At 41.9% G+C, this 26,443-nt stretch overlaps 1 protein-coding gene across 1 annotated transcript; it reads left to right on the top strand.

Moving 5' to 3' along the window:
* Positions 1 to 1,810: 1,810 nt before the first annotated feature.
* On the top strand, positions 1,811 to 2,479 carry LOC144716398 (uncharacterized). The gene has a single exon (XM_078591508.1). The coding sequence runs from the start codon at positions 1,811 to 1,813 to the stop codon at positions 2,477 to 2,479; it is 669 nt and encodes a 222-aa protein (XP_078447634.1).
* The last annotated feature ends 23,964 nt before the right edge of the window (positions 2,480 to 26,443 follow it).

Genomic DNA, 26,443 nt, shown 5'->3' with positions numbered 1-26,443 from the left:
TATCTCGCCGCCGCCGGCGACCGACCATCCCGTTCTTGAGTGGAGATCCGCCGCTCCTGAAATGCAGGACACACCCGGCCTAAGCCCCCGAAGGCCCGGCAAGGAGCGAATGGAAGAGGCCCCACCGCAAGCAGAGCGAGAGGAGCGACCAGAGCCAATGTAGTCGACGACGCGCTTACCACGCCAGGACACACCGTAGGAGCGCCCTCGCCAGTAGCAGCTCCAGAGACGACCCTCCCCATCGCGGGCAGCGCCTAGGATCCCTCTGGGCCGCATGCCAACCCTGCCCACCCCCGACGATACCCAGAGGGTCGTCGGCCCGACGATCCTTACAGGGAAGACCGCTATTGGGACCGGTAGGACCCAAGGGAACGACCCCAATGACGAGGCCCTCCGCGACCCTATGACGATGACGGTGAAGATGAACGAGCGACGGTGCGAAGAACACCGCCGCCAGATTCAGAGGAGCGTACGCATGGATGTTCCCCCTTTTGAGGGTAGTCAGGACCCAAAGGATTATGAGGATTGGGAGCGAGAGCTGAAGAGTTACTTCAAGTGGTACGACATGGACGACGATCTTTGCGTCACTTTTGCTGAGACCCGACTAGGGAAAGAGGCCAAGATCTTCTAGCTGAACGAGGTTGAGGCTGCAGCGAGGCGCTTAGAACCCCCCATGACGTGGGCTGACATGATGAGGCGACTGAGGGACAAGTATGTCCCGACTCATCACATGACCCACATCCTCTTGAGGTGGCTCGACCTTAAACAAGGTCGCCGGAAGGCCCGCGAGTACATCACTGAATTTGAGCAGTGCCGCATGCGGTGCACGACGGTCGATCGGCTGGAGCAGCAGATTGCTTACTTTGTCAGTGGTCTGAGGCCCGAACTTGGTGCCAAGGTTCTGGAGCAGAACCCAGCCACCGTCGACTTAGCGTACAAGATAGTGGAGGACAGCGAGTATATTTTGGAGAATGCCTCGTCGGCGGCGATCGTCACCACCAGGGCGCCAACCTCCACCGCCCCGACCACTAGGGCGGCCACCAGTACAGGATGGACAAGGACCCTCCCCTCGGCCGCAAAGACCTCCAGTCCGACGACAATGACCTTCGGCAGCACCGCCCCGCCTTCTACCTCGGTGGATTCCACCGCTAGGGCCACCGCCCCGATGGCCAGCGGCCTGCAGTGCTTCATGTGCAACGGATTCGGTCATCGGAGGGCCGATCGCCCCTCCCTAAATTTCATGGATTTCAAAGGGAACCCCATAGATCCCCCACCGGAGGAGGATCCCGAGGTCGATGTCTACTTGGGTGAATGCCCCGACGACGAGGAGGAATGCGCCATAGCCGCCGGAGTCATTATGGTCGCGCCTGCACCCCACCCCGTGGAGTCTCATCCTTCCTACCGACCGCTGACCAATGTGGGTCTGCGACCCACCGACCGATTTCCCCAGGAATCCGGCCTTACCACGGTGGCGCAACCCACGAACACTACCCCTCCACCGGCCGCCAAGACCCCGGGTACCTAGGCCGCAATGCACGATTTAGATATCTCGCTTGCGCGACCCTCGACTACGCGGACCGCGGTCGTGGATGATCTTGCGCAGCGATCTTCGATCTTTTACATCTACCTCAAGATCAGCGACCGTACGTGCAAGTTGATAGTCGATAGCGGGAGCTGCATTAATGCAGTCTCGGAGGATGCCGCGGCCAAGCTCGGCCTGGCCCTAGTTCCCCATCCGATGCCGTATCACGTGTCATGGGTAGACGCATCCACCCTCCCGGTGAAGTATTAGTGTGCTATCCCGTTAAGGATGAGCACGTACGAGGACACGGTCATTTGCGATGTTCTGCCCATGCGGATTGGTAGTATCATCCTCGGGCGACCGTGGCTATTCGACCACAATGTCCAGCTAGACGGACGTCCAAACACCGTATCATTCATGTTTCGGGGACGCCAACTATTATGGTATCCGTCGGTACGGGCACCGACACAGGTCATCCCTCCCACCCCGAGGAGTGACACAACCGAGCCAACAACGGATCGTAAGAAGAAGCTCCCACGAGTGCCGAAGTATCCGATTGTCACGAACGGGTGCATATTTCGACGAGGGCTTGAGGAACAACTCGGTGATCTACCCGTGTGCTACGCGCTCGCCTTCGACGTCCCTTCGGATGACCCACCGCCCCCTTCAGATGCCCCGGAGTTAGCTGAGCTTATGTTGGAGTACAATGAGGTGTTTCCAGACGAGCTGCCCGACACGCTTCCCCCGGTACGCATTATTCAGCAGGCCATCGACCTCGTACCGGGTGCATCACTCCCGAACTTACCCCACTACCGGATGGACCCGATGAAGTATGAGGAGCTGTATCGACAGGTGAAGGAGCTCCTGTCGAAGGGCCTCATCTGTGAGAGCCTCAGCCCATGTGCAGTCCCAGCACTATTGGCGCCAAAGAAGGACGGGACTTGGCCAATGTGCTGAGACTCTAGGGCCATCAACAAAATCACGGTGAAATACCGATTCCCGATTCCCCGCATACAGGATTTGTTCGACCAGATGGCCGGAGCGACTATCTTCTCGAAGATTGATCTTCGTAGCGGATACCACCAGGTTCACATCCGACCTGGGGACGAGTTGAAGATGGCTTTCAAGATTAAGGATGGCCTCTTCGAGTGGAATGTGATGCCTTTCAGGCTCTCAAACGCCCCTAGCACGTTCCAGCGTCTGATGAACGAGGTCTTGCGCCCATTCATCAGAAGGTCGGTCATCGTTTATTTCAACGATATACTCGTCTATAGTAGGTCCCGATCTGATCACCTCCAACACCTATGCGAGGTGTGTTCTGCGCTACACCGGGAGAAGCTATACGCTCACCCAAAAAAGTGTAGCTTCTTTGCCGCGGAGGTTGCATTCCTAGGTTTCATCTTGTCCGAGCACGGTGTGTCCGCCGACCCCGCCAAGGCCGAGGCCATCTCCACGTGGCCGCGACCGAGGGACGTCCACGACGTCCGAATCTTCATCGGGCTAGCCACCTTTTATCGCCGATTCGTGCCTAACTTTAGCGGAGTTGCCGCACCCGTCACAGACTTGATCCGTCTCAAAAGGTTCGAGTGGACGAAGGCCACCGAGAAGGCCTTCAAGGAGCTCAAATGACTCATGACCATAGCCCCCGTGTTACGACTACCCAACTTTGAACGGGTTTTCGAAGTTGCGTGTGACACCTCGGCCATGGGCGTAGGAGGAGTTCTTAGTCAGGAAGGGCATCATGTGGAGTTTTTCAGTGAGAAACTGGACGACACTAAGCGCCGGTACGAGAATTATGATTGCGAGTTCTACGCCATCGTCCAATCCTTGAGGCATTGGCGCCACTATCTTCTCCCGAAGGAGTTCGTCCTTTACTCAGACCACAGTGCGTTGAGGCACCTACACGATCAGAAAAAGGTCAGCGATCAACACTCACGATGGATCGAGTATTTACAAGACTACACGTTTGTCATCCGGAACAAGAAGGGAAAGGACAATGTGGTTGCCGATGCCTTGAGCCGACGACCATATGTCCTCAACACAATGCGAGTGCACGTCACCGGCTTCGCCGAATGTCCCGACTTCGGGAAGATCTACCACGCCGTTGGCAACGGCCTGACGACTGAGCACAGTTAGTACTGCCTATCGGACGGTTACCTCTTCCACGGGAAGAGGTTGTGTGTTCCTCGCACCTCCGTACGAGACTTCCTTATATGGGAAGCACACGCAGGTGGTCTCAGCGGACATCTGGGAGTCAACAAAACCATACTTGTGCTGGAGTATCAGTTCTATTGACCCGCCTTGAAGAGGGATGTCGTCAACATCGTCTCCCGGTGCTTGAAATGCTCCCGAGCAAAGATGACAAAGCAGAACGCCGGCCTCTACAAGCCCCTACCGGTGCCGACGCGTCCTTGGGACGATGTTAGCCTGGATTTCATCCTCGGTCTCCCTAGGACCGCCCGTCGACACGACTCTATCCTAGTCGTCGTCGACCGGTTCTCGAAGATGGCACACTTTGTGCCATGCTCGAAAACTAACGATGCTTCGCGTGTAGCAACGTTGTTCTTTGACGAGATCCTGAGGCTTCACGGCCTACCCAGATCATTGGTGTCTGATCGTGATGTCTGGTTTACGAGCTATTTCTGGAAGACTCTATGGATACTCATGGGCACAAAGCTGCAGTTCTCCTCTGCTTATCACCCACAGACAGACGGATAGACGGAGGTGGTCAACTGTACCCTAGGAATTCAGAGACAATCTTGCATCGTGGGACCGTGTACTCCCACGTGCCGAGTTTGCTTACAACTCTTCGGTGAGCCATACTACAGGTCATGCCCCGTTTGAGATTGTTTATGGCCAGATACCGCGACGGCCGCTAGACCTCGCCCCCGTAGATCCTCATACTAGGGCAGCCGAGGAGAGCATCTCATTTGCTCGTTACATGACTGACATGCATCATGACATTCATTCTCACATCGTTTCCCAAAATGAGAAGTACAAGGCCGTCGTCCTGTCAGTTTTTCTGAGGGTGACCTCGTCATGGTCCGATTGAGGTCCGAGAGGTACTCTCCTGGGGTCGCTAAGAAGCTCCGCGCTCGTAGCGCCGTACCTTTCCCGATTGCCCGTGTGATCAACGAGAATGCTTATGTTGTGGGCATTCCCTCTGACTGGGGATTAGTTCCACCTTCAACGTAAGCAACCTAGCCCCGTTTCATCCCATGCCAGAGAGTCTGAGGGACCTAGAGCCTCAAACCCCCACTGGCCTGACGAGTGATGCGAGTGAGGGAGCCCACCTGTCACAACCAATTTTACCCCCTTCCGTACCCTCCCCACCAAGGCATGAGCATATTGAGTTTCTATTGCAAGAAGTAATTAACGCTGTAGGGGACAAGGTGGATCACAAGTTCCTAGTTCGTTGGCAAGGCCAACCGTCGAGTGAGGACGCCTGGGTCTCGGAGGAAGATTTACGGCGGCTGCGCCCGGAACTCATCCAACCTTTGGGCGAGATCATCGGCTCAAACTTGCCGGAGCCGAGTTCCTCCCACCCGGGGAGGATGATGGAGGACCATCCACCAACCGAAGCACAAGACCAGCCTGTTGCGACCCGCTAGCAACCACGTCGTGAAGCTCGAGCCGACGCAAAGGACGCATCCTTCAAGTATACGGCTTGAGGGAGGGAGTTTCCCGGATCTTTTCTTCTCATCGTCTTGAATTTTTCATTACCGTGTTTTGAGGGCCTCCATGTTTTGGCCCCTCTATCTTATTTCAAAATCATGTTTATTTTGTGGCTGATTAAGGGTTTTCTCCCCCTAAGTAGAGCCAATCCCTAGGGTACCCCACTCTCCCCCTATAAAAGGAGAAAGGGAGGCCCTAGAAAACGCGGAGAATTTCTGAATTGAATCATCATTTTATTTGGAAGAATGCTGTGAACCCCTTTTGCAGATCGTGGAGAGAAGAGGAGGGCCCCCCCCAGCCAGCGCCACCCTTGGAGACGGGAGGCGCCACTTTCCGCCACCGCCCCGCAGCTCCAGCACTTCACCCACCGCGCCGCGAGCTGCCTCAACACCCGTGCGCCGTCCATCCGCGTGCCGACCTGATCCACCTGCGCACAGCGCGCCTCGGTCCCAATCACGCTCGTGCCTCCCCCCCGCCCCCACTCGCCTTTGGTTCGGCCCCGCTCGCACAACTCGGCAGTCGACGGTGCTCCGGGCAGACCCACTCCTTCCTGTGCACTGCCAGCCGTGCCCGCTCCGCCTGCCACGACCACCGGCCGTTCGGCCCCGCATTCCTGACGCAGTATCACCGACCTCCTGGAAAGCCCCACTGCGCCGTTCATCGCCACTTGCTTGTCATCTCCACGGCCCAACGCACGCCAAGCCTTGGAATCCGGTTCACCGCGATCTTCCGGACTACGGTCCTGCAGGTCAGCCCCTACACCCCTTTGAGTATCATTACCTTTTCCAATACATATATTTGTGTGCTCCTCCACCAAGGTTTATCCGTCTTAAACCGTTCCTACCATGGGATTGGGGAGAGTTCCTTTCTACTCCGACCACCCCTCGCTAGCCCGGGAATTTACGGTCAGATCAAGGATACCCACATCGTCGGTGTTCCTCGTGATCTATCAGGTCATTGGGAGTCCGATCGTACGTGGCACGTACAGATCTCTGCCAGGCCCTTGCCTCACTTGGCTACGGAATTGTGCTTCGCGTTATTTTCTCAAACCGCATCATATCGTCATCTCGTAACTGATTTTGTGCTGAATTGACACCTACGCCGTGTGTTGCAACGCGCGCCGTCGATCTCGGCTGACCGTGTTGCATCAGAAAAGCTCCATCCCGTCTCCATCTCGCCCTCTGCAACCCTCGCCGCCATGGTCGGAGTCCCGACCGCCCAAGACGCCGCTAAAAAATGGACTCCTTCCGGCCGTCTCCACCTACCCTGCCGCTGCCGCGGTCTTCGGGACACCTAGGCACCGGAAGGGGAGGCGACCAACCCGGTCCGTCGCTGAGTTGACCCGGCGCGGCCGGCCGACTCGTGCACCGAGTCAACCAGGGTGCGACTCGGCCTCTCACAACGCCGGGTTACCACTGAGTCGACTCAGTGTGACCCAGATTTAAGTTGTGGCATTTTGCAGGTAAAACAACGGCACTTGTGGGGCATTTTCGTCAAGAATAAGACTCATTAATGAATAAGGTTTTATACTCAATGAGATATTTGGGAGTTGATTTGAACTTCATTACATTCATCTTACATGCATCATTTTATGCTGAGCCTGTTTCATCTATAAAATAAAATCATTTCAAATAGGTCCAAGAGATTTGGCTTGTTGATAACACTTAATGATGCGTTGAGATAATTAAATTTGACATATTAAAATGATACATCCCATGTCTAAACTATTTTTTAATTCAATGAATACAATAACTATTCCATCGGTCGTGATTTATCTTATTTAAGGTTTCTAGGGCTGACAACAAGTCACTAATTGATTCCAGGGATTTAATGTAAAATTCTATTGGCGTTTGAATGAGATGCACATTTAGGAGATTTAAAATATTATTTATGGAAGCCTATAATGAGAAGGATATAATATAGACTGTCCAAGCGCATGAGAGATAGCCCGCATAAGGAGTTCGAGTCATTGTCTTATATGTACGAACAGTTTATTGACCTTTGCATGGAGGCTTAAAAAATGTTGATCTGAAGAAAATTATAGCCACTCAAATACCTTGAATTCATCCATGGGAAAGTATCTATGAGTTTTTAAATTTAAACTCTCTTTCCCACTTGGTTGTTTCACCCTTGGATTTCATCTCCAATTTCAATTCACTGCAAGTAGACAGTGCTTATAGATTCTCATATGGATCCATTCTTGAGCCATCAATAGTGAAAGTCAAAAAGGTCTGAAGTCTGTAGGGGGATATAGGAAGGATAAGCACCAAATTCATAGAAGGACTACCTCTACATTGGATTGTATAGTCTTTTGGCTTTTTATCCACAAATAGTATTTTTTTCCAGGTTGCTATCTAGGTACATAGCCTAGATCCATAGCTTTCTAATACATAAAAGAGCATCGAAGAACTCTGCTGGTAACAATATTACAGAATTTATGTACACAACATATCACAGTACAATTCATGTGGTTAACTATATCCTGAGTCATTTGTGAGTCTTGGATGGTCAAAGGGCTATACATACACTATAAATCAGATAAGGCTCTAAATATGAATTGATAAACTCATTTATATCTTCTAGGTTGCGATGCATCACTTAGCATCTACTTAGCCTAAAATTGGGTTTCTTTATTGTGATTGAAACATGTCATTATACTGACATAAATTTCCATTTATCAATTTATAAATAATCTTGGATGAGAAAGGGGTGGTACATATGGAGGTTATTATCTGAAAAAATATGCCATTAATTTTTAATATAAAATATTAAGAAAGTCCATAAAGAAAGAAATATTTGTAAGAACCATTTTAGAATCAGATTCTATTTATTTTAAGCATGAAGTCTTTAGAATGAGATGCTACTTATATCTGAGAATTCGGGTCATTTTCTCAATATTTAATTAAAAATGCAGAGAAAAATGAGGAAATTAGCTGGAAAATGGGATAATTTCCATGTGTCCAATGAAATTCCAGATGGGGAGAAAATCTTTTTACACAATTTGTTTGTTAATATTTTTATGGTTTATTCATTTATACGTGTAAGTCTTACATAGCTGAATTTAGTGTGTGATAACTTATCTGATTTCATCGCCATGTGGGGGTTGCCGTTAGCTTTAGACCTCCAGCTCTAATGGCCTCCTCCTTTAGGATATTCGCCAGATGTCCTCTCCTCTCTCACTCTACTGTTTTCCTCCCTTGAGGTCTAAGGTCTGCCATTGTCTCACATCACAAAGATCGAGGGTTAGAGTGAACAAAGGAGTATTTTGCTCCATTGGATATTTTTATTTAATATTTTTTCTTTCTTGAAAGAAAAATACTTTTTGCAATCACAGAAGGCAATTATAGGGGGTCCCAGATCAAAAATATAAATCCTAATTTTCCCGTTTGTTCAATATGGCACCAGCTTGATACTGTTTTATTGGCGTAAGCTCAGAATTCTGCCGTCTCATCATTGACAACTATTTTTCCAGTGATTTAACCAATAATATGGAATGAGGCTGAGAGAGTGTGAAAGAAAAGTACATCAAAAGGTGATTACAGAATGAGCTGATGAATACAGAGAAGATATAGGAAGACACACTTAAATTATGTTGTTTGAACATGATGGAGATTTTTTAGCAAAACCAAGCCAAAAAATCTTTACTAGCTGATGGCAGTGTGGAGGAGGGAGAGAATATCAAATAATACAAAATTGGCCAAACTTCAAGATGTAATATCTCAATATTTGACAATTGTATTGAACTCTAATTTAAAGGGTAGCATCTACTTGTCCCATTTTCTATCTATGTAGAGAACTGTAGAAGAGTAGATAACAAGAACGGAATATTTTACTTTTGAACCTGACCGGTCATCGGTTGGCTAGAATGGGGCAGCCAGCTTATGAAGTGAAAAGTTCTTGAATTTCTTGGATTGAATCTCCTTTTTTAAATGAAATGTAAGATATAGAAAAAATCATATGATTTAAAAGGAGAGCTTTTCTCAAAATCCTAGAAAGGATTTATAGGTTTTTTTTACAAAAAGTCAAACCTATGTAAGATTGCTGAACATTCTCTAAAATATATTTAAAGAGACGTATACCTATACAAGAAACAATAAATATTTAAAATCTTAAATTTCATGCTCTCATCCTCTATTTTTGTCCATTGTATTTTAAAGATCTTGTCCTTCTATTAAGGAGCATCATTAAGGTAATCCCACGCTCCCAATATTCTCTTCATTATCATAGATGTTGATCTTCTCAAAATAAGATCAGATAGTGACATCCATATTATCATTTAATCCCACATCAGGTTATCCTTATGATAACCATTAAAAATGAGGTTAGTCATGCAAAAGCTACACTTTTATGCATTAAAATGAATATAAATGTGTGTTATCAACCTTTAAATGACTAAACCTATTTTGAGATGGATATTCCTACGTCTGTCGATTTAATCGGTTTTTAAGGAATTTTTATAACATCTATCCTTCAAGAACTTAATTTCTAATTTAGAATATTTTTTTCATGAACATTTATGTTCAGAGATATATGAATTAACTAATTGGAAATATATATTTATTATATTTTTATGAAATAGTATTTATTTATAATGGTATATTAATATTTTTTTTCGGATTTAATATGTGCCCACACATATGCTATTCAATTCACTGAATATCAAGTATAAATGTCCACAATGGTTGTCTTTGCAATTCATTGCAAAAAGGTAAAATTACGGCATCACAAATCGTGATGCCATAATGCGTGAATGATTATATCACACTCTCTTTCTTTTCATTTGCAGTAGTGATGTGGGCCAATAGAAAAAAAAAAAACTGTTTTAAATTTCCCACCATGTGTGCTATTCAATTCGTCGAATATCAACCAAGTATAAGTGCCCACAGTGATTGGCTTTGCAATTCATTGCGAAAAAGGGAAAATTATGGCATCAAAAATTGTGATATCATAATTTGTGAATGATTATATCACATTCTCTTTCTTTTACTTTGCTGGAGTGGTGTGGACCAATAGAAAAAAAACATCTGTTTTAAATTGCAATAAAAGGGGTACAATAATCGAGAGGGAGAAGAAGAATAACAATTGAAAAAAAGAAGTCGACAATTAAAAAGGTGCACCTGGCGCACACATGTACCCTGAAATTGACTAAAATGTAAAAAGTACACTGATGCGACACTCAGAAATACGTACTGCATTAGGTAATACTAAGGAATATTCATCTTTTTCTGATGTGAATGACACACGTCAGCGTATCATGGAAAGAAAAAGGAAATATTGTGATGTGGTGCGTGGTGATGTGCCACCACATCAGAATATTCAAAATAAGATTTAATATGGTTTTTTCTCTTTTTATCCTCCTGGTACATGTGATGATCTCAAAGTGCAAGATTGTGGAAGACGAGGCAATCACACTATCATTAAAGAATATGATGATTGGATGGCTTAACAAAAAATGGATAAAGAGGAAGCATCAGAACCAATGAAGAGGAGAGGAAAAAAAAGGTAGGACTTCCCCCCTCTTTCCATCCATACCATCTGATCTATAAATGATGATCTCGAAGTGTGGAACACTGTTAAAATCATCCTTAAACTTGTATCCTTCTCATGTAGGCTAACTGAAAGATAGTGAGTTTTTGAGATCCATCATGTGTGTTTTTGGTGCCTTCGGTGTGTGAGAAGAAGCAATCGAGAAGAGGGGGAGCTTACCTACAATTGCAAATTGCTGCGATAATAGTGGAATATAAATATTTACTGTAATTGTATTTGCCTCATATTGGTCTTTCGCGACACCGTCGGTAGTTTCTTTTATTTTCACTACACATCTCATCATTCCATCACCTCCATATGACCTCCAAACAACATCTTACATCCTTAATTTCATCGTCGTACTGTTTACTTACTCACCAATTATTATATTAGACTGGTTCTCTACCCTATTCTTGTCACACTTTGCGTCATTGCTATTTTATTCTCATGTTCACTTGCTCTTATCAAACTTGAATTATCTCTTTCTACTAACTACTCTTCTCAACTTAATATCACTATCTCGCCTCATATTTTCATGTCATTCTATTTTCATATTTAATAATTATCTCTTCTCACCTGAATAACTGGTAAACCCAAACTATTTCATGTAATTATACACATTTTAAGGTCATTTTGGGATATGATCTCCGTGTCTTTTCGGGCTCTATTTAAACAACGGGATATGATCTGAGCTGTCCAATCTTCTTAGTGAAGATTGTATGGTGAGATCTATCTCGCTATATTTAATTGGTTTATACTTATTTTCCAGCCTCTAACGGGTACTTCGGTGGCTGGCGCGACTGCGAGACTCGTTGATTGATGAATCAGAAGAAGACAAGGAGGCTTATGAGGAGCTGACAGGGTGTGGACGAGGCGCTGATGGGACAGGAGCAGGGGTACACCATAAGAAGGGTCCATGGCTGCGATTTAATCACAACAGTTGGATGTCTATAAAGAGGATCGGATGGCCAGCGGCACTTCTGTCCATTCGTGCCCATGGCCATCAATACCGCTGGCCGGAGACGATTGTAGGCTGGCGAGGGGGACCGCCAAGCCATCTAACAGCCTGGGAGGACCCTCAAGGCTGTCCCCCTCCATCGGATGGCCTAAGGGACCCCTCCCAGGCTGTTAAAAAGGGCCGAGAGCCCCTAATTTCACTATCTCTCATTGGAGGAGAAAAAGTGATGACAGAGGACTCTTGCAGGTGACCTAGGAGCTGGTTGAGGTGCCATGACATGCCTCGACTGCTTAAAGGACTCTAGAGAATATCACGAAGGTCAGAGCATCATCTAGTCGCGCCCGGACGGAGGAGGAGAGCAGGGGAACCACTAAACCGAGGCTCGACAACGGTGACCAGAATCGCCACTCCTGTTCTATGAATCAAGGAATTGGGTGAGGTCTGATCATCGTAGATAGATCCCTTATACATCAGTTTTGTTATCAGCGGAAAATTTTACAAACATTTCTTCACATAGTACATTACTGATTGATTTCAGATTTTGTTTGGGCATTTCGTCAAACACCTTACGTGTTCGAGGAACATTTGTCCATTAATATAAAATCTTATTATCGACTTTATTAAATTGACGTTTATCAAATACATTAATCTCTTAGAGGCATTCCGTCGAACACCTTCCAGATTTCAACGGAAGCACATCTACTATTTTAAATAACGCTTATACAGAAAACAATTTCTTTGCTGGCATTCTGTCGAACACCTCACGGGTGTTCGACAGTGTAATCCATCTTTTACATAGTTTTCCTCCATAAAATCATATATATATATATAAATCTAAAAAAACATAAAAATTACATAAACTTAAATATCTTCCGAAATCCAACCTACTTTCAAGCATTTGGTCGAACACCTCTCGGGTGTTCGACAAAACCAACTATTATCTTTACGAATCGACCCAAAATTATATATAAAATACATAAAGAAAATATAAATACATATTTATATCATTATATAGTAACTATTAAACTCTTATAAATTGATTTCAACTCTTTTAAACTTAGTAATCATCATATTCATCCATCAAAACTCATACTAATATATTTACTTCCTCCTAATCTTCTTCATATCCCTTATCACTACAACTTCTCTCCCTTATCTCAATTATTAACCCCTCTGTCCTTAAATTCTACTTATATTCTAATACAAGTTACTAGTTGTCCAGTAAATAACATTTTGCTTCATTCATAGACATCATTTTATCTTAGTCGAATTCCATCCCTACCTCATCATTCTACGTCATACTTCATAAAATCTTGAGGCATCTCATATTTCTTTATCATTATCTCTAATTATAAATAAATACCCTATCACTTACTAGATATTGATCTGCACTGGACTCACTATCTCATTAGTAGTTTTACTATCATTGTCTCTTTTTTCATTAATTAGTAACTCAAATATTGAATATTTCTCTAAAGGCCAGTCACTCTACCCATTTGAGCAAGTTTCTACATTTTACAAATTTATTTGATTGTAGGCAATTAAAATTACAAGGACCTTTAAAAATAATTACGTAATTTGCCTTCGTCAATAACCACCATTTTAATAATGTTGAATCCTTAATCATCATTCAATGTGGAGATGATTCGTACTCATCGCTCTCTAAGATTACTAAGTGAGTACATATTTATATTTTTATTGAATAATCCCAAAATACTACTAATGAATTAAAACCCTAAAATTGCGATAATCACATGAGCCTTCCAAAAACATTTTATGTTAGCTTATTTTCTTCCTCTTGCATACATTTATTGTAATTTGTATTTAATTACTCTCTAGTCCCTCTAAGACTCTATGTATCTTTAACTAATAAGTATGGATTTCACGTTCACGCAATCATAATCTCTTTTGACCCAGCCCTACCCCTATTATTCTATATAATAAGTGTGGAAGGGAAATTAACCAATATAATTGCTAAAGCTTTACTTCCAACAAGAGATTTGATTCTCCTAAAAGCAACCCCTTTTTTGATTTTCATGGTAAATGCAAAAGACAACGTGAACCTCCATGTAAGTAGTCTCTTGATGAAGCCTCCATGGCTCAAGAATGAATGCAACTGAGATTTGTGTAAGGTTATTATGTCCAGAATATGAAAATTGGGAACCAAATTTCAGGTTAAAATAGTCAAAGTGTAGACCGAGAATAATAGAAAAACTCAAAGGTCCTAGTTCATTGATGAGTTCTAGAATTATTCGCGTCCAACATTTCTTGAAATCCGAGTTCTTATATTTCTTAAAAAGGTAAGCTGGCCATTTAATCCATCTTGGAGTTCATCCATAATATGTTGGGTTATAGAGGCCTAGATCTGGATGAAGATGTGCATTCCATGCAGCGGAAGACATAACGGAACCATTAACAGCATCAATAAAACCATTGAACAAAATAGTTGTGCACGGATTGCATCCGTGATTTCTTGGATCCCTGATCGAGATGAGTTGAGCTGCTCAAGTGTGCAGCCTCTAGATGTATCCACACGGTCCTCGGCACATTGGATCTCCTCCTTCTTGTTGATGTGCCCAGTTAAATCTCTATCGTTGTCATTGCACCGTCCTGATCGCATTGGGAGTGGAGAGGAAGTGTGGGGAGAAAGGAGAAGAAGGGGATAGCCCCTGAACAGTTCTGGCCTGGGTAAATTTGGTTCTGGACCTTCCCCTATTTATACTAAGTTGGTATTTTTCACAAAACCCCCAAAACTTAAGTATATCTTTTAATGTCCAAACGGCCATTTGCATGTGACCCTCAAGGCCGATGTATGAGTCTGCTTGATGACTCTAGTGGCCCAATAACCTTCATTGACATTCCAAATTAATTAATTATATGATCATATAGATTATTTAATGTCGGATCGATTTAACCCAATTGATAGGTCGAGTCCCCAACACATGGGGTGCCAAGCTACATCTCCTACTCTAGAAGATACAAAGGAGTTTATATCGACTCACTCATGGAACCTGTTGGTCATCGGTTACCATGTATGTATAATCTCTCATCCACTTGAATCTCATACGATGGATTAGGGTATGGCCAATTGTCAAACCCTAGTCGGTCATTCGAGTTAGTACTGATGCATTTGGAAATCATCGGGAACTCTTCTATGATATTTCACTGCCTTGGCCAAGGACTTCATCGCATTGTCTTCCTTGAGCTGTCACCTCTTGCACCGAGGGTGGACGTTCCCATCTCGACCACTTAATTGTTTTTGTGAGCTTCTTGATGCACCCATACTATGTAGAATCCCATGATTAGGGACACTTAGGTCATAGTTAAAGCACAACGGTCTGTCCACAAGAGGTCTTTGGTGTCTCAGGTCTAAGGACCACTTACACAACTATGATGTGAATCAAGCTAATTGACAGTTTGGTGTAATACAATTCAGGGATTCATACGGATCAATTTAGTGAACTCTTTCCACTAAAGAGTAACCAATATGAAATCTTTCCACTAAAGAGCACCCATTGTCTTTCCTTAGTGTCCCACACTAATGGCTACGGGAATGGCCATACTCATCAAATGAGTGAGGCTAGATAGTGCTACTCTATCATGATACTTCCATGTCCTTCTCATGTATCCTTCAAATAGGAATATTTAGAACACATACTTAAAGACTAGTGATCTTTGTATTACGATCACATTATAATTCACTAAGTCAGATTATGTATTCATGGACTTCATATAACCATCACATGTGTACTATAATGAATATGTTGTATTAATGAACATGGAACGAGACATGGAATGTGTAATTGGCTTTCAGGCCAATTACAAATTTTCATCTATATAACTCCTCATTCTAGGTATACATTACAGGGTCTAAGGTCATAAACTGCACTAATGTTAGTGTTTTTAAGTGAATATCTGCTGTTAATTTCATTGTATAGGTTTCTAACACGAGAACATGATTATCAACACAATATGGGCAAAATTCTTCTTATTCACCATCCTTGGCCAACAATTTAACTCATTCTTACTCATTTTTTCTTTCATTTGTACCATTTGTTCACAATTTTCTCACTTCTAAAAACCAATTTATCTCTCTAAAACCACCTTCTATCCAAAAACTCTATCCATAGAATTTTAAAAAAGATACTCCATCTCTATTCATTTTATCCTATTTCCCCTCATATGCCCTCTTTATGATTCCACTCTTATAACTTATCTTTCTTTGTGAATAACACTCTCTACCTAGAATCCAAATTATATCACTATTTTCTCTGTAAAAATAAACTCCATTATTTTACTTCAAAAATTTCACATTCTCTGATCTCCATCATGCATTTGTCATTCACGGGCAGCAAAACCTGCCCTACGGTATGATATGTGTTGGAACAAAGGCGTATTTTATCTCAATATTTTGGTGTCTTCTTGAATATGCTATGAAACTGAATGTTTACAATAAAGGTTTATAGATAGTTTATCACTAAATTAATATATTAATGAAATTAAAATTGGAGTGTTCATTAGTCATTCTACTGCAATGAAATCCAGAAAATGTATAAAAGATTGACTCTTAAAGTAAGATCACTAGCTACCGATGAACAAGGATCATATCCATACAACACAAATATTAAGGATTTAATGCCTTTTATGATGGTTACAGATTAAAATATGATGTAACACGATGAACGCGGGGATCGAGCGGCATGTGTTACAACACAGATTATCAATTGATGAATGCACTGATTACAAATTATGCAAATTCTAGAGTAGACCAATGAGAAAGGTATGGCAGTTGCTAACTAGAAAAGATGACCCAGTAAAGGTTCGAGAGAGGACCATTCAAGTACAGACTCCTCATAACCTTTCAGAATCAACTAGTTGCCTATGTAGTGAGGGACAAGACGTGTCCACAGGCATCCCCAACCCCTACTTCTAGTGTTCATAATTTGTTATCTCAAGAAAAAACCTACCTCTCGACACAAGGTGGCTAATCCTAAAAAATTGTCAATAAAATCTAGGCAGCGGAGCAAGTAGTGGAAGACGGTACTGAAAGAAGTAATAATACCACAATTTAAAAGGGGGAACGACAATACCTGATGGGTCGAGACCAGGCAGTATGTGGCCAGTAGTTGTCAGAATGAGTTAGGAATGAGTTAGGCATCACGTCGTTGATGGAGCTCACATGGGTCGGCATTTGGACAGTGGGGCCGGTGCTTGGGCGACGTGTAGATGCTTGGACAACGAGTGTGCGGGCCAGGGTATGGCGCACAAGCACAGGGGTACAAGCGCAAGTGCGAGTGCGCATTGCGCGTGCAGCAGGCCCACGTGCGTGGGTGTGTGGGGCGCGCGGCGCACGGGCAAGTTGTGCAAGGGGGGGGGGGGCGTCGATGGTGGCGGCAGCAGCGGTAGTGGTGGGGAAGGGAGCGTCGGCAGCAGCGGCGGTGTCGGTGAAGGTGAATATCAATAACATCGCCAAGAAAGGCAGTTGTTGAGGGTTCTTGAATGATAACTGGTCAAGAACTCACGTTCTTGATCCAAGCTCCAAGAAATGGTTACAGGACGCAGCGGCGATGACAATGGCGGCGGTAGGGGTGGTGGCAGCAGTGGCGGCAACTGCGGTAGTGGTGACGGTGAATTTCAAAAACAGCACCAAGAAAGGCAGTTCTTGAGGGTTCCCGAATGATAACAAATCAAGAACTCATGTTCTTGATGCAAGCTCCAAGAAACAGGTATAGGACGTGGTGGCGACGATGTCCATGGTGGCAATGGCAATGGCAGAGGCAGCGGTGGTGGCCGCAATGGCAGCGGCGATGATGGTGATCTCAAGAACAGTCCAAGAACATGGTTCTTGGTAGTTCTTGAACCAGACCCAAATCAAGAAACTAACCTTCTTGATGAAAACCTTCAAGAAACAGCTAGGGGACGTGGTGGCGACGGTTCCTCCATGGGATTATCGACATGGGCAGGGCATCGTGGCAAGCGATTCCCATGCTCTATGCTAAGCTAGAAAACTGTAAAGGTAATCTCCCAAAGGGAGGAGGCGGGAGCCCAATCAAAATGAACTTTCATTTTTTTCAATTAAACTCCAATTGGCTCCTTGGGCACACCATCCCTTTATATAGGGGAGGGAGGATACCCAAGCGAAGCCGAAATAGGGGAAAACTGTCTCGTGACATGGTTTCCCCTGAAACATACATCAAAGCAATGTGAAATAAAATGACAACGGTTGATCCAGAACACTCCGAATCTTTCAGAAAATAGAAATAAAAGAAAATAAGTGCATAGCTCACGGTCATTGTTGATGTCGTGTACTTCAGTGAAGGTCGCGAGTGTGGCTTGAGCTGCGCAACGAGGTCTGTTGGTGTTCCGTGGCATGGTTAGTGCGATGGTCCCCCATCAAAATATATGTTTTCAAGAATACGAAATATGCTAAGATATGAAGGTTGATAAGGATACATATATGTAATCATCAAAATGGAATGCTTCTAAAATTTAAATTAGTAAATCATGATCGGTAAAATAAAGATGCAAAGATCAGGTATATGGATGATAAAAATGTGATGGATCTATGTGGATATGTATGTGGATTGATGGATGTATGTGTTAGGATGTTGAGAAGAATATGATAACCGAAGAACAATGTACTTATCATAGATCATTATATTATACCAGGATCAAGGAAATTTGTGGCCGTGGGAGAGCACCTCCCCTTCTCTGTTTGCTTATAACTTTTATCAACAATGCAAAAATATCCTTGATGTATCTTCATGTTACTTTCTTCCCCTTGCCATACAAATCCAGCAGAAATTCCAAGATGATTCTAATAGGATACAATAGTCAATGTATCGGTCGGAAGTTATGGATAGATAGATGAGATATAGACAAAGACACCACTATTTTTTATTTTGTGAATTTTCATATATAGACACATATCATGATTTGAAGCTGGAACTCTCTTTCCTTGATCAATGTGTCCGATCACTAGCATGTTAATCGAACCCTCAGAATTGAAAATTATTATTCAAATTGTCGCGAGCTTCCCCTCTTACGCTTCCTCAAATTCATTAATGTTAAACTAATATAAATCTAATATCTTTAATAGAGAGAGACTCATTTTCTCTAATGGTGCTTGAAACATATTTGGTGTGATGGGTTTGTCTATGAATCTGCTATAGAATAGTCAAATGGGCTCATTTAATTGTGATATCTTCTCTAAAAATGATCTATCTGGTTAATTTAAAGTTCCTACCAATACCCTCTACATTTTTATCAAAGGATGTATCTTTCACTTAGGCAATAGCACCATTGATGTCAAATTCTAATCAAATAGGATCTAAGATGTAACTCATTATCCACATATTAGTTAGGAAATTGATCTACTGTATTTATTCATTACAAACTTCACTCAGTGATGCACTCAGGTTTTTTCGATGGATATGCTGTTAGCCTACTTGAGTGATTTCCAATAGGTTATACCTTTTTTTCTGAAACTTAACCAAGACTTGGACTTTGTATCAACTCAATGAAATTTAAAACACTACTTGGTGTAACCATTTAGTTTCAACTCTTCTTTCCATTATTTGGAAATATATCCATTGGCCTTTTCAAGTAAATAATACATCGCACATCCTACTATTAATCCTCTACTATATCAGTTCTGAGTATGTTCGTAAATTCTGAAGCACCAGCTACGTCAAACCTCTTACACATTGGGTACATGTTGACTAACAATCAATCATATCATCTTAATTATTAGAATAATATACGATTACAAAATTTTCAAATATAAATATAATGATCATGATATAAGAAACAAAAAACAGAATTCAATTTTTTTGAAAATATGTTCAAAATTTTCACATTTTTTACTTTTACATAATATTTTGCCATCACATTCATCAGTAAATTAATATTAAAAGTTAATAGATAGTTTCTTGAATTTGGTTAAATATTTTATTCATTAAATATATGTTTTTATCATTTATTCTGATTTTCCATGAGTCTTAAATAGATTCTTATGGACTGCTGTCAATCATTGGATGTAGACAATGATTACTTGTGCCATCAATTTCAAAAATAGGGCATTATGACATCACAAATCTATCTATCTCCAAGCTGGATTATGAACACCCCTTCTGCATCGTTTGCCATGGAAAAGGCAGGCTTGATATTCACTTCCTAATTTTTATAATGAGGGTGTGACGCTTTGACACTAAATATTCTCGTTGACTTTATCATGTGAAATTCATGAAGCCCTATCTTTTCCTTCTCCGACCCCCCCTCCCACTCCCTCTTTCTTGAACTCTATTCCTCATTAAAATCTCTCCTCTCCTATTTTTCCCTGTTCTTTCTATCTCTATCAAAGACCTGGTTGACTATTCGTTTCCATCCATTCTCTTTCCATTTTGTTCTTTCTTGCTCTATCTCCTACATCAACCTGTTTCTTTGACTAACATCTTCATCATTTATCTCTCTCCTCATTACCAAATTTTTCTATCCCTTTGTTTGATTTTATAATTCATCTATTTTCTCTTTCCAATAACTTTTATTCCTTATAGCCCAAACTTTCATGTCTCTCTTTTCAGTGCTCTTGTTCCCTTTCCTCGCTTCATGACGATTCTGTTCTTATTGAAAAACAATCCCATGTTTCGTGTAAGCGTCATTTTGCTTTCTTGAAATGGCTATGCATAATCTCATGTAAGAGGACTGATTCATGTTGAAGGGGAACCAAATATATTTCTTGAAGAAAGTTATTGTTACTCAAGTGATTACTCGCATGAAAACACATCTGTGTACATTGGCATCCTTAGCAATTTAAAGCCAAAATATTTAGCAAAAAAATACTTAGTTCATCTATTATTCTGTGATTGCCAATACCGTAATTATCCATTGCTCTTCTCTCCTCACTTCTGTTTCTTGTCTCACACCTTGTCTTATTCATCCTTCGTTTTTGGATGTTACTTGTCTTCTATTAATTGATAAGTACCTTCTTTTTGTTGGGATATATCCAGGTTTGATAAATTATTTAAGGCTGATATAGGCATCAAAATCAATGGAAACTTAAACAGATTGAATTAGAAAATAACATATAATATCCTCACACTGTGTATAACTTGTTCCACTCTTACACTATCCTTGATAGATTCTCTTCAAGCCATTAACTTACCTGTCCTCTAGACATCTGCATGCGATTGATGTAATGATGAATGTCCTCTCTCACCTTCAACTACTCTTGAAAATCCTATATATATCACTAGCAGAGGGACTATTTTCAGAAGGAAATATGACACGGGGCACCAAAATCTGGTTGGCCTAATCACCTAAAATTCACGCCCCCCTATATTTATACTTATTTTGGAATTATTCACAAATGTCAATATAAATTAGTTACATGCACTACCAAAAATTGATATTTTGAGTGTGATCCTCTAGGTTCAAGTATCAGTCTAATTTATAACTATATTGGTCCAATAACATTTAGAAACCAACCTTATCATTAACTATTTTGACATGCCGATGAATTAATCAAAGATCAATTTAACCCAATTGGTTGGATATGTTTCTATTCCATGGGTAGCAAGCTACACCTCGTGCTCTAGAAGAAATTGATTGGTCATTTAACTCTCTCATAGAATCTCACCGTCATAAGTTACCATTTATGTAACACTCATTCATCCATGTGATATGTAATTGTTAACCATCAAACCCTAATCCATCATTCCCGTTAGCACTGATGTGTAATTGAGATCATTAGAGAATGTTTTGTCCAATATCCTCATTAATCTGACCAGGGAATGAATGCATCTTCTTCCTCCAGTCAATCTCATATAAGCATGTTTGACGATTCCATCTTGACCATCCAATTACATTCGTGTGATTCTTAATATGCTTGAGCTAAGACTAACTTGAACTCTACAAGTAGAGACTCGTATCTAGGGTGACTGTTAAAAGGCTCCAATCAAAATCACATTATCAGTGACCATTATGTTTTTTATTTAATGTGGAATGAAATTACTTTTTTTGGCTTTATACTTCCAAGATATGTTTCCAATGATGAATGGAATTAGGAACTTAATAAAGAATAGAGCCACTTTGAGGAGATTGATCCAAAAAACTTAACTGTTATGACCTTCTGAGATGGATCAATGTAAAATTCTGACTGGGACTAAAAATTTGAAGCATGGAGTATAGCACATCACCATTGAAAATTGGACAAACCATTTATAATAATGAAACCTAAACAAGGATTGGGGATCCATTCTCTGCCTCTTGTACATATAATGAGAACCTAGAAATGATAGGTCGAAATCAAGTTGAAAACATGATAGAGATGAAGAAAGACTGACTAACAGGGGAAGACTAATCATTGAGAACCTCGCTAAAATGCTGCACAAAAGAGATGGAAAGGAATAAGAGGAAGAGTAGAGAAATCTATGTAGGATTACTGTCAGAGTTAATGGATAAATCTTGCCTTAAAATAATCATTGAGAACCTAGCAAAAATGCTGCACAAAAGAGATGGAAAGGAATAAGAGGAAGAGTAGAGAAATCTATGTAGGATTACTGTCAGAGTTAATGGATAAATCTTGCCTTAAAATAAGGTGTTCAATAATGGCAATATTAATCCTGATCTCACAAACAATTTCTGAAATTCATGATAAATTATCAAAAAAAATAAATATTTTGGTTCATTTATTTAAAATTTTTTACTAGTTTTCCTTCATTTCATTTATTTTTCTCTTCAGAAAATAGTTCAAAGTCCGTAAATAATATAAAATTGCCTAAAAACATTATTTCAATTTATATTTGAATTGAGCTTTGCTCTCTCATTAACTGCTCCTTGTGGATTCGACTCTTACTTCACATGTATGAAGGAAAATTTTATAAAAATGCTGCATGAATCAGCGATTTAAAACTACTTATTTAACCCAAAGTCTTGTTTATTAACTCTTTACATTGTCCTAAGGAAAATAACATGGAAGAAATTCCAGATCCATACTCTAACACAACCAAGTTGAATGATGCCTTATAGCTTCTGAAATTTCTAAAATATGCAGAAGAATTTTGTTGGACTGCTGAATAAAATAGGCAAAAAAATAAATTTTAAATATATTATTTTGATTTTTAAGCCCATCAATCTCAAGGATGGTGATCCTTTGATGTATGAAGAGTCATTTCTAAGGATGGTAATCCTTTGATGTATGAACAATGATTTCTGACTGTAAGTATGAGAATTGTAAAGAAACGGTGACTTCTGAAACTTGGTCAATGCACCAAACCAGGTTTGGAAATTGATTTGCCATGCATGTATGGTAAACAAATTATTTGAATCAAGAATGTGTTAGAGGATTTAACACTTTGATTGCAATGTTGGTGGACAAAGGTAGTTTGATTATGACAAAACTACTGGGTTTTACAGCCTCGGTTCAGATGAAATTCAATTTATTGACGTAGTGAAAGAAACATAACATAATCACAATGACGTTAAAAAATAATGATGAAACAACATGTGCACAGATCACATACATGATTTCTTAGTTCCTTGAGTGACACAAGTTGACCTGTTCATGCGTCCCACCCCAAGATGTATCCATGCAATACCCTACATGTTGAATGGCATCCTTTATCTTGTGGAGAGCCGTTCATGACCCACCATTGTCCTTATGCCATTTTAATCACACCAAGAATTTTGATCATTCAATGGGAAAAGTGATAAGTCCAAATTTTGGGTTTAATGTCATTGTTTTAATTTAGACTCAACCAAAAATATTTATGAAAAATTTCCACTTGAGTACTCTATAATGAATGTAGGGTAAGTGAGGGGTCGATCCACAGAGAGGAATAAATTCAATTACGTGCAGAAGGTAGACTCTAATTGCAATGTAATGACATGAGTTAACGTATATGATTTGACAAAATATTAACAAGAAATACGATGATTGCCGAATGACCTGAGATGCAGACCAGTTATACGACACATGATCAAGCTCCCACGACACATGACGAGTGCTATCACGATCAAGCTCCCCATGACCCACATTATCAGTTGGAAGAGTCAACGTAATGGGGGACGAGTTCTCGTCCCGTGATGTCCGCACCTTCTTCGTAAAACGAACAAATCCAAATACCGTTAAAAAGAATTTATTAATATCAGTATGGTGGCTATTCCTAAATTCCACATTAAAGTCACTCGTTTGGATGAGCGCTCGAAAGATCGGCACTGAAAGCGATAAATAACAGTGTAAATGGAAGAGAGAGGGGGGGGGGAGAACGAAACGTGTCGGATGAGCTCCGGACGCAACGAAGAATAATGGTCGTAGCAGCCGTGAGGAAGAATTCTGCGCTGTGATCTCCCTGACTCAAGGAATCGTAGCAAGTGTATTAGAGTAGTTGCCCAATTGGTTCCTGACAAATAGCTTCCAAACCAACAATAAGGAGGTGAAACACATGAAATTCACAGTTTCAGCACAGGACTGGATCGAGTGATTCCTGATCCGGTCAGGAGGTCGTCCAAATACAGGAGTATCGGCCGTTCTTTGACGCTGACTGATATGAATCAAGCAACATAAGTCCGGGTCGTCACTCAATTTGTTCCGTAGAAGGTCGATTTCAGCTTCAAAGGTACACGTGGCCGGTGGAATAGGCGGAGTACTGCGGGTTGAAGCGCCCAATATTCAGAGAAGTCCTGCACGAGAAGAAGAGGCTTCCAATAAACAATTGGAGAATTCGCTGCCAAAATGGGGTTAAAATTGGCCGTAAACAGGATTCAGCATCGTACGAGTGAGGGAATCAAGTGAACACTCAAACGGCTAGCTTCCTCGAATTGAATGGATGCCAATGACGCCACAAGAACAAGAGCACCAATTTATCGTGAATTCAACTGTCCGGGAATGAAGATGCAAGAGAAAGAGGCGGTAGTCGAGAATCGGGTCAATCGGCAGGAACAACAGTCTGACGTTCGATCGATGTCTGGGATTTTTCCTGTAGAATCGCAGAATCTTGCCAGAGGTAAATCAATGTCTCGATTCGGAGTGCACAGAGGAGAGGAAATTGTCGAAGGAACCTCAAACTAACAATGCCGATATTCATCCCTTCACAAACTTTGGTTTTCTTCAAATTCAACAACCCAATCTGGACAATCGGGACTTCAAAGGTAATCGAACCATTACTCAGAATAAAATGCACCGTAGTCCACTGTCCATGCTCAATCTTCTTCTTCCACGATATACTCTTCTTCTTCTTCTTCTTCTTCAGAAACAAACACGATGAAAAAAAATAACTGCCAACATGAACTTTCCGATCTGGATTTCAAAGACAACACACCTCCCACGTCCACTTCCCCCCTTCTTTTATGAGAAGAAAAAGGGCAGTTAGGGAGCTAATTGGGCCCCCTTTTGAGGGGGGAAGCTTATTGGGCTCCCCCTCAAAAGGATCTTTTAGGAGGAAAAGGAGTTCACATGGACTCTTCTCCCCCTTAAAGGCACAATTGGGACGAATAAACGATAAACACGTGGGAGGAGGGGGGGAGGGGGGGTACTCACACAGGAGGGGCCTTCCAACAATCCAAAGACGACGAAACTGAAAGAACATAAAGATGTACAACTTGAAGCTAGACAACGATGCCGCTTCTCAAACCTGATAATGGAAATGTAGATTGTTCACGTTGGCTCGGGCTCCGCGACGTGGCTGACAATGGGTCGGGCCGCGATCGACTGGATGGTCCTCCATCATTTTCTAAAGCTTGACATGCAGGAAATGAGTTTAAAGATGAGCTATAATTTCTGAGAATTTTTTGGATTTTTGTTAATGTATATAATTTTCTCTGGTGTAAATTGAAGCAGAAATAGGAGGAAAAAACTCTAAAAATGTTTTACACTAACTTTCTTAACTTTTATTAACACCAGAAGTCAAAATTAAATATTTTTAAAATTTTCTGGAATTTAATTTACACCAATAACCACTAGAAATATGAAAAAACAAGCATTGGAGATTTTTAAAATTTTAAAATCACTAGAAATCGATTATAAAGTTTAGGGATTTGCCTCTTTTTTTGAATTTTTAAATGCAGAAAATACTTTTTCCTAATTTTTCCTGATCTTTCCTATTTTTTTGGAAATTTTAAATGGTACAAAATAAATATTACCTTTTTTGGCAATTGCGGGCGGCGGCGGTGGCGGCGGTGGCGGCGGTGGCGGCGGTGGCGGCGGTGGGCGGGAGTGGATCTGTTTGGGCATTTGGTTGGAGGGCCTGATCTTGGTCTGTTTAGGCTGGCCTTAGTAGGTCAGCCCAATAAGGATCGTCCCACTTAAGTCAGAACATGGCCAATTTTGGCCAGGTCCTGAATAGGGAACTCTTTTGCCTAGCGGGCGCATACGCTATCCGCGCGAGGACTGGCGGGCGGAAGGGGGTTCGTGCCACACGGCAGCACACTACAGCCCACAACAACAATGATGAGGGGGAAAGCTCGGGTTTTGAAGGGATAAATTTGATTTTTATATGCGATATTTTTGGGATTTGAAATGGGAAACGCTAGAGGATCTAGAGAGAGATATGAATGGATTTTAGCGATTGAAAATGACTAAAATGAAGAGATAGAGAGAGAAAATAAAAGAGGGTGTAGAAGGAGTTTGAGATGGAATTGGTTGCTGCAAATGAAGGAGATTTTTATGAAATTTGTAGGGAATAAACTATGGATATGGATGAAGGTCTAGTGGGAGAATGGGACAATTCTAGAGAGAGAAAATAGGGAAAATAAGTGTATAGAGT

Source organism: Wolffia australiana, chromosome 2, assembly GCF_029677425.1.
Source record: "Wolffia australiana isolate 7733 chromosome 2, ASM2967742v1".
NCBI classification, from domain to species: Eukaryota; Viridiplantae; Streptophyta; class Magnoliopsida; order Alismatales; family Araceae; genus Wolffia; species Wolffia australiana.
The sequence above is the reverse complement of the archived record's forward strand: the minus strand, read 5'-3'. Positions and strand labels throughout refer to the sequence as shown.